Source organism: Oreochromis niloticus, linkage group LG7, assembly GCF_001858045.2.
Source record: "Oreochromis niloticus isolate F11D_XX linkage group LG7, O_niloticus_UMD_NMBU, whole genome shotgun sequence".
Classification (NCBI taxonomy): domain Eukaryota; kingdom Metazoa; phylum Chordata; class Actinopteri; order Cichliformes; family Cichlidae; genus Oreochromis; species Oreochromis niloticus.
This window is the reverse complement of record NC_031972.2, coordinates 48483849-48500357: the sequence shown is the minus strand read 5'-3', so window position 1 is coordinate 48500357 and position 16509 is coordinate 48483849. Positions and strand designations below refer to the sequence as shown.

The window sequence follows — 16509 nt, the reverse complement described above, 5'->3', positions numbered from 1 at the left end:
ATCGCAATAATTGTGGATTTGTGGACTTTTTTGAGTAAATGGGTCCTTTTTTGGCAGTTTGGGACAAGTGTCATTTACTTAGTTCATATTTACAAGAAGGCAGATATGCTTTACCTTTGTTTCAGCTTTTGCAATAGGTCTTGTATGATTATATGAGTAGACATCCCTACAACTCATTTCAAATCTGAGCAACTTCCACCAACCATTACCAGCCCTTTAAAAACTGGCATTCAGAGTCTTGAATCTTGAGCGGTCATGGCCCAAAGAGTTGGCAGTTCGTCTTGTAACCGGAAGGTTGCCGGTTCGAGCCCCGGCTCGGACAGTCTTGATCGTTGTGTCCTTGGGCAAGACACTTCACCTACCGCCTACTGGTGATGGCCAGAGGGGCCGATGGCGCGATATGGCAGCCTCGCTTCTGTCAGTCTGCCCCAGGGCAGCTGTGGCTACAACTGTAGCTTGCCTCCACCAGTGTGTGAATGAGAGTGAATGAATAGTGGAATTGTACAGCGCTTTGAGGGCCCCGAAAAGCGCTATATAAATGCAATGCATTATTATTATTATTATTATTATTATTATTATTATTATTACAAAAAATTATTCAAGAGGTTCGTTGTAGTGAACAAATTAAGAAAGAAAATGGAAAAAAAGGACCTCAATCATCAGTGTAACATCCTTCTGCTAACGCCAAGCTGAAGCTTAAAGTTTAAACTTTCAGATTCTGGGTCAGCAATAGATAAAAATGTGGATTTGGATTTAGATGAAAGTGCCAAACAAATTAAGTCCATTAAAATTCAGCCACTAAATCCCATTTCAGACACGCAATTCATTATATAAATGTGCTGGAAACTCTGCATGGCAATCTGGTGTTTGAAATAAATCACATCCAACAGACTTTACTGACTTTTTGACATTTTGTACATAAATCTTAAGCTGGGTTCCTCCACTTGAATCGCTTTATTTCATGACAAGCTGTGCTGGTAGTGCCAGTATACGCGATAAGATTTAAGAGTTTAAGGACTCACCGCTGTCCTTCAGGCCGTTCTCCTCGATTGTTATCTGCTCGGCCAGCTCTGACAGTGACTCGTCGATGGTGTGACTGCCTCGAAGAGTCTGAGAGAGACGTCGCCGGAACCTTTTCATCTTCTCCACAGAGCTCTCAGGAAGGGGAGGCCTGAAGAAGACAAACCCAACAAAAATGTATACATATTACAAGTGTTACCCACTTACTGCAAGAATAAGGAGAGCTACAGCTCGCTTCAGCCACAGAGGAACAAGCTCAATATCTCTGAGCTGTTTATCTAAGCTTCGTGGAAATGCAATGTAAACTGCCTGTAATTACAATACACCTCGTTTAGTTGCCATCATGCTTCACAATCCCACATTCAGAAAGTAAAAAAGTTACTAGTTCACCAGGAATCTGACTGGGCGAACAATGAAACGCACTAATCAACAGACGTTAATTATGACTCAGCTCACACTCAGCCACACTGCATTCCTCTTCCTGGGAAAGCATGACAAGTCGGTGAGAGATTCTTACGGTCGAGTTTAGAATACAGTCCCTGGCACACAGGGCTGTAAAAGCAAATCCTAAACCGGGGGGATTAGCTGCTGAATGGCACAGGGCTAGCCTGGGCCGCATCGAGTCCACATCACACATTCCAGACACATTTATTGTGTGCGCGAGAGCGACTGATTGTGAGAGCCTATACATGTGAGCGAGAGGGAGAAATGCAGTGAGACAATTTATGGGAGGAAATGAAAAAAAAGATTTCAAATCAAGACAGGCAATATTTGAGACTGATTGGCTGGAGGAGATACCAAACAAGCCTCTCCCTGTGACTTCAATGCAGATATCATGACTCCACTGCGTCTGCAGATCAGGACATGTGTGTGTCTGTGATGCTGATGAGTAGAGCCAGACAAGAAAACACATGAGCGCGAACCCTGAGGGCTCCCCTGACTGGCAACTACTCCCTATTGACATCCTTTGTCTTGAAATACAACTAATAACCCATATTCTGTCCAGAGACACAGCTTACTCACTTACCCAGAGCCAAATAGTAGAAAGTAGTCTTTGGAGGGCAAAGTGGAAGTAACATGGCTAAAAACCACAGTTGACCTCTAAATGATGATGAGTCATTAGTGATTCGGACTTGTATGAAGACCTTCCTTTGTTTTTGTGCACAAAACAAAAGAGGATACAGTTGCTGCAAAGAAGGCATGCAGCTGAAAACTAAGTGTATTAGGGAATCCACCTACAGGGACAGGAAAAAAAACTGTGAAAAATGACTAACATTATAATCTGAAAGCCCGAGACGATGCCTGTGAATTGCTCACTTTGTGCAAAAAAAGAAAAAAGAAAAGAAAAAAAAACTGTAACAATGTGAAATGAAGAAAAGCAGCAAATCCTTTCATTTGAGATGCGGGGAGGAAAGAAACTGGAAAAACTGGCAGATCAGGTTGCAAATCAATAATCAACAAGACGACAACAGGCGACAACAGCAGTGTTTGTGTGTTTTCCACATAAAAAGAGCAAAAATCTGTCTGTGAACATCCTTTGCTGCTCTGTTCTGTCTTCTTTCCTCTGATCTGCTAATGGCTGCCCCTCAGTTAGCTTGGTTCTGCTACAGGTGTCTTCCTGTTATAAAGAAGTTGCTCCTTCCCAACATTGCCAAGTGCTCACTTCAGATGGTTGGGGTTTTCTCTCCAATGTCTTTACTTTCCGATAAAAAGCAGCTCGAGATAGCTTCTGCAAACTGGAGCTAGATAAACAAAACTGAAACTGAACAGCTCAACATCTCCAAGTCGAGTGAAACAGCAGCTGGTTTCAAAAAGTGATAATACACAGAGGGTTACAGGCTCTTAAGCTTCACATTGTTGGTCTTGTTCTGCAAGATAGTAGCTTTCCATGATTTGCAGTTCCTTAAATCAGCCTTCTTAAGCTTCCTCTAGACAGAAAAGATTTCACAGCATCCAGGAAACCATAGATCATAGAAAGTAAAGTTTTTTCAAATTTGAGGTGAGCAACTAGAGACGGCGCTCGTAAGATCTGCTAGCATCCGTCCATCGGTTTTAAAGCAGAAGCAGCTTTATTTTTAGCCAACATTCCTCTAATTGGCAAACAGAAGACATGACCAGCGTATATCCACTTTCACTGACATGTTACAGTTTATTATAAGATTAAAGTATCTCCAAGTTAGATCACGGTTCTTTTAGTATTATTAATATCAACAGTATTCTTGATAAGTGCACCTTTATATAGGTTCACAGTGGTTCGCTCTTGTGTCAGGATGTTGTTAAAAATAACCAAAAACAAAACATAAACATTACATTTGGTACAAGGTTATACAGTCAATTGCTAACAGGTTGCCAGATGTGCTCCAAGGTTAAACGTAAAGTCAGAGTGAAGCTCTGGAGATTCTGAAAGAGCGTTTGAAACAAACTCTGTCACAACAGGTGAGGAAATGCACGTCATTATTGCATAACCTGTCCTACCTGAGCCACGCTCAAAGTTAAAGACCAGCACAGAAGCAGCGTGACTGCAAACAACATCCTACCAAGAGCAATTTTATTTAAACTGAAAAGCTTAGCAAATAGCAAAGTTGCAAAGACACAGCTTCTCTTTAATGTCACTGAATGCAACCACAAAGCCACGCCCAACTGTTTCAACAGTCTATTATGATCACTCGATGGCTAACATGACTTCACAAATTGCTGCATGTCATGGTGTATTGTGTCAGACAATTTGACATGTAAACCCTTTGAAACCCACGGCAGGCGTTGTGTCCGTTCAATGATTAGAGGCATGTGAAAAACGCACATCGCGTGAAATTAAGGCTGGCACATTAATGTACCAGTCTTAAACCAAATATTAAGAACACTGTGAACCCTGAGCTTTTGGCTCACAATGGACTACATCGCACTAATGTGTGACATTCATATTCACAACAATATTTAATTAACAACTCCGTGTCCACAAAAAAGCTGAATATTTTAGAGATCATCAGTGCAGACTTGGATAAAGAAAGCTGGCTGTTTTACCCAAATATGACACACACTGTGGATGTTTTTAGAAAATTATTTGTGATATTATTTTCTCGTACATATATGATTACTCCCAATTAAAATGCTAAACAAGAAGCAATGTAATTAATCAAGGAATCAAGATGAGAGAAAGCACGTCAGATCTGCTGTCATAAGAGCTGCACGTCACTCAGTTCAGCCTCATAGCACATCAGCTCCAACACGGTCAGCCAGCAGTCTGTCATCTCCGGAACAGCTCACTGCGTTACCCTGAGTTACACGCAGCCTTCGTGCTAGACGGGAAGCAAAAGAAATTGCACTCATAACTCTAATAAAAAGGTCTATTTATCCGTCACTGCTGAAGCATGAGATAAGAAGTGAATTACTCATCGGCGAAAGTCCCGTCTGCACTTTATTTCCAAAGAAAATTTACAGCATGTTTTAATCAATTACCTAATCAACAAACAATAATATCAACACAATCAAGATTCTTTAGTGAGTAATGAAACGCTTCAGCCGTTTAATCAAGCAGAAATGTGAAATATTTTCTTGCTCAAGCTTCTTTATTGCTGCAAATTAAAAAGGGGAGCTGAAAGGGCTTACACAAGTCTTACAGTGGTAGATACTAAACATGGCCAGAGTTTCAAATGAAGTCAGCTCAGGCTTCAGACTGCTCTAAAGGCTTTTTTGTAGTCTTGGTTCAATGATGTCAGGGAGAGTGATAGGGGCAGCCAATCAGAAGAAGTTTGTCTTAAAGGGAGGTCCGCCTTAAAGAACAGGCGCTAAATCAGCTTGTTTCAGATACTGGATGAACTGATGAGACAATATAAGACGAATAAAGATGATTTTGCCATGTGAATGGTGCAAAGCTACTCTGGTAGAGTCCAAGAACAAAATTATGGAGCTGAAAATATGTTCACCTTTAAATACCGTCTTTGTCTGAACAACAACAAAAAAACAAATAAACTACTTTGGCTTCTCTGAACTTCTCAACCACCAAGGATTTAAGCAGAAAAAAAAACATAATTGACAGATTATTCAATAACAACAATAACCACAATCTTTTCAGCCCTAATTCTGATATTACTCTAGACAGCCAAAATCCTTTGTTGTGTTTACAATCATTGCGATAAGCTCAAATCAGGATTATGTGGCACCAAGTTGGGATAAACTGACAGGCCTCTCACTTTTGGCTTTTGTAGCTGATCCGTCCTCAGTTCCACGGTAATATCCACAGTCCGCTCTTAATTTATGAATGTGCTGGATATGACAGGGATAGGAAGAAGCACATCTCTTAAACGACAAAACCTGCTACTTAGCAGACTATGGATACAAATCACCTTCTGAGGGGTTTGAGTACAAAGTAAATGGCAGCAATAGAATAAAGATGAAGAGGGAGGAAAAGAGGGAAGACTGTCTGCTGCGCACCAGTATCCGCTGGCACATGTTCCTGCTCTGGGATCGAGAGTGGAGCTTTGGACATGATCCCTGGTCTGAGCCTGATCCCTGCTCCCATAAGTAGGCCGGTCTGAGGTCGCAGCTCTCGATCTGCTGAGAGGTGGCCAGGGAGGAGGGGGATTAGGGGGATGGGAGGAGGAGGAGGAGGAGGAGGAGGAGAAGGCGGCTGCAAGGGTGGTAGGGGGTGTGGAACAGAGGGGTGTGCACTCTGTGCTGATTTGGGATTTGTTGCCACGGCAACCCCCGCTGCTTTTTCCATGTTGAAAATGCAGAGCACCGCAGGAGACTGCTGCATGCTGATTTTCCGATCCCTCTTCCCACACTCCCCCACCCCATCCAAATATCCTACAGAAAAACCCACCTCCGTCCCACTCGCCCAGCTCAACTACGTCTGCATTTTCATCACGTAAACCAACCATCAGTACGCACCATAATGTGCCTGAGACGTTACAGACTCTTGACATCTTCACATGTGTGCTAGGCTGTATCTTTATACTTTTTCTTGGCTGTCATGTGAGCAGAAGAGCATGACGTGGTTGCAGGTAGAGGGGGAGAAGGGAGAGTGGGACATTAGATGCTGCAGTGATGCGACAATACCATTCGCTGCATATGGATTCAGTCCTTTGCGGTCGTAGCTGTGCTGATCATGAGCCACTTACAAAGGTAAGACCCAGAGTTCCTGCTGTGATAACCCACCAACCCCTACATCAGCCATGCAACGCAAGGTAAGCGCCTCACACGAAACCATTACACACACCATGCTGCCACCAACCCTGCCATACGATGACGGCTGTCTGGGCCACAGACACAAACAGGAAACGCCAGGTCACCTAACCCCTACGGGGTTCAGTAAACCAGCTAAGGTCACTGCCTTGAGGAGGACGGGGGGCGCCCCCGAGAAAACACCCACCTCTCTTCCCTGGCAGCCTTCCTCACAAAAGACGACAGGGAACAAGCGTGACTGCTGGCATGATTCACGGGTGAGCTCAGCCCTGGTTTTCTAAAGAGCAGCCTTTTCTCAACCTGGCCAAGACAATGAGGACATGAGTGAAGGACTTGGCTCCATTATGTGGGTCTTATATAAAGGCTGCATTGTACACAGTAAAAAGTGGGCTTTTTCTAGTGATGCGGGATGTAGTGGGGTGGTGCGTGGTGTCAAGCTGAGCAGCACTGAGCATGGCAACCAGGCAGGCGTGCTACCCACCCACCCACACTCACACACACACACAGCAGGTGAAGCTTTAAAGCTAAAATGTGTTTGAAATTGGCAAAATGTGTCATCGAATTTGCCTTTTTTACATCATGCATCAGGCACACACACATCATTTCCTCCCCTCACCTTGCTTTCACACTTGTCCCACATTGTCACCTACGTGTCCACAGAGCTGAGATGGGCTGACAGACGGACAGGTCAGGTTGGAACAAGAGACCAGGCCACAGATGCACAGCCACAGATCTTATAAGATTCAACACTGCTGCTGTGGTTAAAGCAGCCTGAGTGACAGGCGTGCTCCTTTTTAAGCTCCTTCTGTGAGCCAACACTGCCAGAAATCAGGCATTAGATACTGCATGTCGGTGCATCACGTTTCGATACTAGTGCGGGAATGATTTAATTACTCATCATTTTCGATACAGTCACGGCTCAAAGATGTGGGCGACGCCACTTTAACAGATGTGCAGACAGGTGTGTTTCAGGTTGCTCTTAAAGACACCTGTTCAGACTCTGTTTAAGCTTGTCCATGAAAGTGACGTCAAGGTTGTTAGTCAAGCTGATAATAACTCAATGAAATTACTGTAGGTGCTATAAAAGTTTTGAAAAAGACAAAGATGGCAAACAAATAAAGGTGAGGCCAAAAAGTCACTTTATTCTTGCCATCAATCTTCTTCTTGTAAGTAAGCATTTTAGCCAAGATGAACTACTTTGGAAAAAGAAACAACCATGTGAAATTATCTTTAAGATTTTATACGTCATTAACGTGGCATACTAAAATAAACATGAGTGTGAACCGCAGCTTCCTCTCTCCGTTTTTGTTAATTTAACAAGAAAAGTTTTGCACTTGAGCAAAAATAAAACAAACAACCACAAACACCACCAGTGCAAACCGCTTTAGAATTATGATAAATATTAAATCGCCATGACTGCATTAAGCAGATTAAATTGAGCCCAACATTGTGTTCAACTGCTGTTTGTCGCTCTGCTCTCTGTTTCACCTCCGCTTAGATATTCCCTGGGTTAATGGAGTGACACGCACGGCCCCAATTTCATTCCACCACCACCCTCCCACTCCACGATGACTGTTACTCCATATGGAGTCACACTTGCAGCTGCTGAAGAGTCTCTTAACTAAGCTGTCATTGTAGAAATACTTTCACCTTTGCCTCTCTCCTACAGAAACAAGAACATGTAACTGCCGTCTTCTGGGATTTACATTGCTGTAAAGGAGATCATCACTTATTGGAAAAAAGCATCTATTCCATTTCAATTTTGTTCAATTTTTAACTACACTTTCCACTTTGTTCTTTACTGCGACAGTCCTGAAACAATCACAGTACCGGGAATCCTTTAACACCCACATACTTGACATAAAACCGGTGTTTCACCTTCGCAGAAGGCAGTTAGTAAGCCTGATGTAATGCAGATTCTGTGTTAGAGGGATTAAAACCCACCTACACTTAATGCTAGTTGGTGAAGAGCAGCTTAATGTGGCGGGCCCTCCACGCAAATACACAAACAGTGAGTAAAGTGTTTACGGGGCAGGTGTAGAGGACGGATTGGATTCGGGCCATGATGAAACAGAGGAAAGCATCAACTACCCCACAAACGCAACATAAGTTATGCAAAAAAAAAAAAAAAACAATAATAAAAGAAAAGACAAAAAACCTTTTTGTCTTTTGCTAATGAGCCAACATCCACATGCAGACACACGAGCAACTAAAAGGCTGAACAGAGAAGCTTGGAATAAAAACCATGCACCAATCCTGCTGCTGTAAAAAAAAAAAAAAGAAGAAGAAGAAGAAGAAGAAGAAGAAGAAGAAAACGACGAAATGTTTTAAATAAAATCACAACAAAAACTGGCCTTATTATGCGTACACCATGGGAATAACTCTGAAATTAAACATGCGATTTAAATAAAACCGGTGCTTACTAAGCAGCTTTCACAGTGGACATGATAACTGTTTGTGAATGGGATGAAAAGACAGCATGTAATGTGACAGATAAGCCTTGTGGACCCAGCTGGGTTCAAAGCAGGGCACTGAGATCATAAGATTATGATTTTATCTGGCAGGCAGCAGACTAGCATCATTTCCATTGTAATAAAAGATGACCAAATGAAAACAAAAAAAGAGAATATTTTTTCCCCTAACAAGTGGAAAATCCCTGGAGGAGAGACAGATCCCTTCTGAGGTCGTACGTACACAATCAAGACACGTGGCAACCCCTTGTGAATGATGTCCTGGCTAACACTGTCCACAAGTCTGCTTGGGTCCGAGTCACATACATTTTGTGTGGAAAGTATAATCAAAGCTTTACAATGCACCAACTATGCATGCGCCCCAGGCGGCGAACTTTTTTTTTTTTTTTTTTTTTTAAAAGAGGAACGCTTCACGAATTTGCGTGTCATCCTTGCGCAGGGGCCATGCTAATCTTCTCTGTATCGTTCCAATTTTAGTATATGTGCTACTGAAATAACACCGGGCGGCGAACTTAAGAACGCCTACTCGGCCGTCGGGTCTCCAGCTGTCTGTGTCTGCATCGGAGTATAATTTAATCTAAAGGGAGCAGCAGAAAGAAGCTTCTTCGACTTACACAACAAGCAAACAGAACAACTGCACAGACAATCGCAGTACATGTTGTACTTGAGTCAAATTATGAAACTAAAAAAATTTACTGAACGCTTTAGACACATCGATACCTTTTTTTCGTACGTGGTTATTACCCACTTCTGTTCATAATGGAGTGGGCTCATCTGATCTGAGGCTGACTCAAGTCACCTGTTGTCTTTTTGTTGGCAGGCATTAGCATCAGAGAGAGTGACAGTCAGCCTCCCCCTCACTGCCCATCTGTACTCATCCAGCTCCTGAAAGCCTTTCATGGCTATTAAAAGAGAGCTGGATACTATCTAATTAAGCCCAGACAGCAGGACGGGGTTATCACAATATTAGTTTTTATATACAATCAGTCTTATCTGGGAAGAAAAAAAAAGTTCAACGTGATTTGATTAAGTTTTTACACTTGGTGTTTGAGAGTGAGACAAAATGACATTAGAAAGCTGCGCAGGTACGAAAGAAAAGGAAACCATCACAGCTAGAAGGCGAGAGCGTCCATATGCTAAACCTGGTTTTACCAGACCCCTAACCCACATGCTGATATGACCTTTGAAAGTTTAGCAAAAATGTAATTTTTCTGTCCCTGGCATTAAATGGTGCAGTGAAGCTATGATATATCCCATGGTACTGATTCTCAAGGGTGATCATGGGCAAAACTGTGTTTTTTGCCTTTAGCTTGTGACATTTGGAGTTGATCTGGATGCAGCATTTAACAGAGTTCAAATGTGTTTTTCAGTCCTGAAACCCTGATGTACTTCCAAAGCCTCCAACACAAAAAATATTTACAGTATGAAGGTAAAATTTTGCGTGACTCACTGACTTTTCATGGAATGACCCATATCAAAATGCAAACACAAACTCTCAGCCAGAAGTCTTTCTAGTAATTTCATGCAGCCCACATACCAGAAATTGTTGTGTATTAGAGCAGCGGTATATCTTTTTCAACCAATTATTTTCTGCTAGTGGCAAGGCTGTATTGTAGTTTTATCATTTGCAAACCATTGCAAGGCCTTGATAAACCAAAAAGAATTTGCCTCAAATGAATCAGAGGATAACCATTTTATTAGCATGTCATCCATAGTGCCAGGCATTATGTAAACTTTTGGTAACACTTTAAAATACGGCCCACGCCTAAGGGTGTAATACCCATGGAATTACATGGAATTTCAATTATTTTGCTTCAACTTACAATATAAGTATATTTACATAGCATACTTAAAGTTAGGCACACTGCAATAAGGTGATAACAAGACAGGCTTTTGCAGGAAACAAAGAAATAACTATATTGTAAGTAATTTTAAGTAGTTTTGCAGGATAACAAAACAATATTTCCCCGTCTCACATCGGAACCTTCAGCCTCTGAATTAATTAAGTGATCTTGCACATCAGCCTAAACAACTGTCTATAGGGGAAAAAAACATTAATTTTACCTACTGTCTGTTTTTCTTTGCTGTGCAGTGTTTAAATGATTGTTGAAAACTGCTTTAATCTATAATGAATAGTGATAATGTAATTACAAGGGAGAAGAACATTTATTTATTCATTAGGTGTTGAGCGGTGGTCTGCCCCTGATTAGAAGGAACAACCAAGCTGAGATTGGATTGGCCCGAGAGGCAGGGGGTAGATTTGGCTAATAAAAAACCCCAAAAAACCAACAGCAGCGTTTTCGCTTGGATTTCTGTTAAAGCCGTCACAACTTTCCATGAACACATGCATCTCAAATATGCAACGCTTCTGCAGCATTACTTTGAATGAACGTGTGTGCTTCCAAATAAAGAGAAAACAAGTGTTCAAACAGCTCCTGGAAGTTCTGCCAAGAATGATGGGGAGAAAAAAAAGGGTGGGTGGGGGCAATATTTGTCCCTCACCTGTTTCAGACATGAATGCTACAGATGATGACCCAGATATGCGGTGTAAGGTATTACTGATATAGCTCACACAGGTTCTCAGCCAACTGGCTCCAAGCTGGAGAAGGAGGAGGAGGGGAGAGGGGTCTTTAACATTAACAGACACTTCCAGATTCAGACATAGACAGAGAATGAGGGTGTGGAAGTGGTCAAACTCGAAAGGATCAGCATTTGTCTTCTGGGGCTGCATGCCTGTGCCGCAGCTCTTATGTTAACGCAGCGGAGAAAAGAAGTAAAGTTTGTATTCGTTGCTATCTATAGACAGGAGCGCTGCCTGCAGCTGCTACCCAGAGAGCAGTGACACATTAACCTTCGGCCAGCTGTCTTGGCCTGCTGTTTCAACCTGAGCTCACACACAAAGTCACACACACATAAAACACATAGAGAAGATCGGTAAGAACGACTACTTCAATCAGACAAAACACCGAATAGATACGAAAATAATTTCTCTGAAAAAGTCAGTGAATTTCGGTTTAAATTGACTTTAAGCATTGACTTGATGCCCTGAAGGCATGAAAACCCATCCATTCAAGTCCTCACTCTCTCTCACACACCCACCCATTCACATACTGGAACATCATCTGATCTGCACTGGGACTCAAAGGATCAGCACCGAGTGGCTACAGCTGTTTCACAGCGGATCACGTTACCCTGCCGCCACCATCCCCGCGGCCCTCACCAAGGGAACGACCCCACTTCAAGCCAACCCTTGGGCACACTGTCCTCCAGCAGCTCCCTGACCTCCTGCGGGCACCAAACCCGAAGCAGACACACTTTCGAAAGGTCCTCAGGGACACCCGTGGCTCGAGGAAGCTCAGCAGCTTGAGTCTGTCAAAGTGAAACCTGCTTACAGGAAACTGAGAAAGTGGCAGCCATCAGTAAACACTGTAAACGGTGTGGAATATCACTGTTTTTGTGTTGTTTGTTTTTTGCAGGGTTTCAATCATCATTTTTTTGTCCAGGAAGTTTGCGGCTACATGTGAGCCACATGTTTTTGGCTGCTCAATATTAAAGTGTGCCAAACCTGAAAGTAAAACAGACATTGTTTTCCTAAAACTGTGCTGAATAAAGTTTCATTTTGAAAGCAGCGGCTCCTCGTGTTCATCTAAAACTGAAACGCCGAGCTGTTTCAGCTACTGAAACATGAAATACGCAACATTTACCGGCAAAGGTGCTTAAAAACAACAACAAGAGTATTTTTTAGATATTTCTATATACACTTGTACAAATTAAACTAATTTTAGGTGCTGAGCATACCCATGGATTTAAAAAATAACTGCCTTTTATTGAGTTATTAAAATTTGTTTTCCAGAGTCAATCTGACAAAGCATGAGTGTTAAACATCAGTTTGATTGACTTTTTACCTAAAAGTTGGTATATTCCCATATGCACCCCAGTGATCGGTCTGTTAGATAATAATAGTCACTTTACTGAGTTCAGTCTGAAATGCTTTAAACTCCATTACATTTGCAAAAAGCTTAATTAGAGTCAATCCCCCGGATTTCTCTTACTTCCAGCAGAAATAAGCCCGCAGTGAGGTTGGTTTTGCAGGACTGATGCATTAACTTTGAATGTAGAGAGTTGGCATGTACTCTCAGTCAGCACACTCTCCTAAGGTTGATGACAACTTAGGTGCTTTCACACAGAAATCAACGTGTCTTAGGTGTGTTTTGCTGTAACAATGCTGTCTCCCTGTAAAACAATTATTCTCTGCCACACAATGACAATCGGGTAAACTCCCCACAGAAACCCACTGGAAGCTTAATTTCAGGGTGAGATCCCTGAAAAACAAACTGCAGTGGTCTTTCTCCAACTGTTTTCCGTGCAGGCTCCTGTCTGCTGCTGCTGTCTTGGCCTTCACACAACAACAGCTGAAACGGCTTAAAGCTGTCAGTAATGGCTGTCAGTGAGCTCAGAGACTAGTACGGTCTGCGCCCTGCTTCAGGTAGTTTGAGGGGGTGGGGGGCGTGGAGCAGAAAGACTGGGCATCTCTGAAATGTGGGGCAGTGACTGTGCAAGACGATACACGCACAGCAGCCAGTCAGTCCTGTGTTTTTTTTTTTTTTTACAACCCAGCCTCACACAGTTCACTGACGAGCAACTGCTCTCGGTGGTATTTGACAACAAAGCTGACACTTAATATTTAACGAGCAGCTCTCCGAGGCAGCGATGATAAACTACAACCCTCTCTAGATGTAGTTTAGTCGTTATCCGTGCAGCTCGGAGCTCCCCTCGCTGTTTGTCTTAGTTAAATGTGGCCATTCGCCGGTGAATGAGGCAGGCTGAAGTGCTCACACACAACAAACGCTGCATTCAAACTGCGGCTGTGAAGTAAACATTGCTACGTTGTTCAGGCTGTGTTGGGGCTGTGTGCGCCTCCAACTTGCTCTAACTATGTGGTTTAGTTCACAGAAACTAGTCCCACAGCGAAAATGTGCGGGCTCTCACCAGAAACGATTCGCGTTGGTCCGACCGGAGTCCCCGACCTCGGAGCTTCTTCTCAGGCCGGATGCCGTCTTTCCCTCTGAGTGTGAAAAAAAGAAAGCACCGACTGCTTCTTCTTCTTCTTCTTCTTTGTGGTTTCGGTGAGGTCGTAGATACTTTCTGCTCCGCAGTGTCGCTTATATCCGCGGGGCTGTCGCGTCCAGCAGCATGGTTTGTTTACGGGCTACAAAGTTTCTCTCCCGGTAGAAAATAGGAAGTGCTGTCGTTGGGTTTTCAGTCGAGGAGACCGTAAGCAGTGCGGGGGACGACGGCGATTACTAGTTGATCTGAGCGTGTCCTCTGCCAGCTGGCGCTGCCTGCCTGCCACCACACCGCCGTGCTGTCGAGGTGTCAGCGGGGAAACAGCGACACTCGATGGTTGTGCACAGGAGAGACCGATAGGCGGCCAGTGCAGATCTACAGCGGCCCCTACTGGAGGATATTTGTTTAGCAGGCTACCTAAACTAGGGGGTGTCAAACACAAGGCCCGGGAGCCACGAATCGGCCCGAGAAAGACCCCAATCAGGTCCACTGGAGAGCTTTTAAAAAGGGCGTAATTCCTACTGATAAAGACCTTCGCCACTGCCATTCATACAACATCAATGTAATTAAGTAATAGATAAACAATAAAAACTAAAGCCCAGAAAAGTTCCCGTTTGTTCACTATCTACTGTAGAATCTTTATTTTTTATAAAGGGTCCATGGGGAGGAAGGGACATTTTCTGAGCAGTGAGAGACCAGACGTTTTTCTGTCATTTAAAATAATTATTTATTTTTCCTGACATATTTACTGCATTTACTACAACAGCATTTCTTTATTGTACAAGGGGAAAATAGATTTACTCATTAAATTGCACTTTTTAAAAAAAATTATAATCAGTTGGATTAAATATGTTAAACATCTTTACAATGTCAAAAAAGGAGTTTTGCTTGGTCTGCATACTTAAAATCAAAGTGAGCTGTATGTGGCCCATGCTGTAAAATGAGTTTGAAATCCCTGACCTAATTCATTAAAGATGCTTATTTCAAATTTCAAAAACTCGATCATAGATGTACTGCTGCAGGAATAAACCAGATCCTACTAATTAAATAAGAGTGAAAGGAGTTTAGCATGTGAAGGACAAATATATTTAATTTGACAGACAAAATGATAAGCTCAGAGAATAATCCTCCACCAGGTTCAACCAGTTATTAAACGTTTTTAATGTCACTGAAGTTCCTTCTATTTGCTGCAATTTTCATCATAATTCACAGAAAACAGCTGTTAAATTGACATTCAAAGTGTTCACTGACTCAGGACTGAAGCTCCTGCATTAAGTAACTTCAATAAATAAAAAAGAAACACCCCACCTTTCAAACTGCACATAGCTGCCGGCTTCAACATTAATGAGTACAAATAAAATGCTTTTATTTCAACCGTTTTTTCATTTAGAGGAATAATTAGGAATAGTGTTGCTTTTTTCACATGGACACTTTATTTTATCCTGTGGTCACTGACCTTTATCAATGAAGCGACATCTACTGAAGCAGTGCCGGAGCCAGGCTGTACTTTCATGCAATACCACCCCGCACCACAAGATGGTGCAGTGAGATTTTTATTTTTGTATTTTTCTTAACCAGGCATGACATTATGACCATATTGGAGCATATATGCTTCCTGTTCCCATAGCCTAGGAACAGGAAGCATATATCTGAAAACATCTAAACACACATACTGGTAAAATTCTGCCTCCTACCCGTGACAGCTTTAGTTACTATCTGCAGAGAGTAATTAGAGAAAGTACCTTTAATGAAATAAATGAAAATTGCCCTATGAAGTAATATCTTTTCACAGTTACTCAGATATTGTAAAGGAAGACGTGGAAAGAAACACAGCCACATGTATTTTTTAATTTTCTGAAAATATATTTATTTATTTAACAGGGGCGGTGCATGGTAATAAACATGAGTGTAAAAATATAATGTAAACATGCCAGATTGTTGCAAAAATAATAGTTTGAAACTGTAACCCCTGAACAGGTCACAGAAAACTTTAAATTATTCAAGTCACAGGCTAGAAATATATAATCCAAATGCATGTATTATCAGCACACTGTTGTTGCTATTTAATGTTGCAGTTTTCTTCAGTCCCGATGCTGTTCTGTTTCACACCTACCTGAATAAAATACACTCACCACAAATGCTCACTCCAGAATCTTCGTATCTCTCTGAGCACCAGTCCCCCAACTCCTGGATTCTCCCTCAAAACAATTTAAACATTCACTCTTTTCTGGGGCCCGGCCAGAGTACAGGTTGGAAGAAATTCAAGCAAACAGAGGGCTGCATACTTTCCTGCACAACTCTTTGCCTCGCAGAGAGAGCAGCTTTGTTGAGGGGGCCCGTTTCAAAGGAGACATTTGGCAAGGAGTCCCTGCTCCGGCTCCTGGCCTCAACTGTTTTCTGTCACATTTTTTTCTTTTAAAGAAACATCAGTATTTTTGTTGTCTCCCATCCATCGTCTCTCGAACAAATATTATTCTCCAGGAAGCCAGTGCATGAGCAGCCCAGACTATAATTTTTCTGGTGAGACCTACACTATGTTTTCTCTTCTGTTATTAATGAAACAGTTACAAGTGTCACTGATGCAATAGTCCCATAGATTGTGTCATTTCAGGTCATTTTAATTTCAGCTAAAATTCATAGAAAAAAAAGAGAGAAGCAGCATGTTTACTGAGCTGAAATGAAACCCTCGGCACCTTCTTGTGACTTGGAAGCCCTCCGGCATGTTTGTTGGTTTCAGCCTCTTATCAGATCTGCACGATCACTCCCT

The 16509-nt window shown here is 42.3% G+C and overlaps 1 protein-coding gene and 1 non-coding gene across 5 annotated transcripts in view; both read right to left on the bottom strand.

The window, feature by feature from the left end:
• Positions 1-14080, bottom strand: part of LOC100704872 (cyclin-dependent kinase 17) — a 34770-nt gene extending 20690 nt beyond the window's left edge. For 2 of the 4 annotated variants that reach the window (XM_005450946.4, XM_019361738.2), the window contains exons 1-2: positions 13665-14080; positions 1023-1171 (exon numbers count right to left, since the gene is read on the bottom strand). In XM_005450946.4, the coding sequence (XP_005451003.1) occupies positions 1023-1140 (118 nt within the window). In that variant the 5' untranslated portion in view covers positions 1141-1171; positions 13665-14080. The remainder of the gene's footprint in view (positions 1-1022; positions 1172-13664) is intronic. The other 2 variants (XM_013270561.2, XM_005450947.3) reach the window with 2 other exon arrangements.
• On the bottom strand, positions 9070-9175 carry LOC112847599 (U6 spliceosomal RNA). The gene has a single exon (XR_003221237.1). It is a non-coding gene; the product is annotated as a U6 spliceosomal RNA (small nuclear RNA).
• Positions 14081-16509: the final 2429 nt, after the last annotated feature.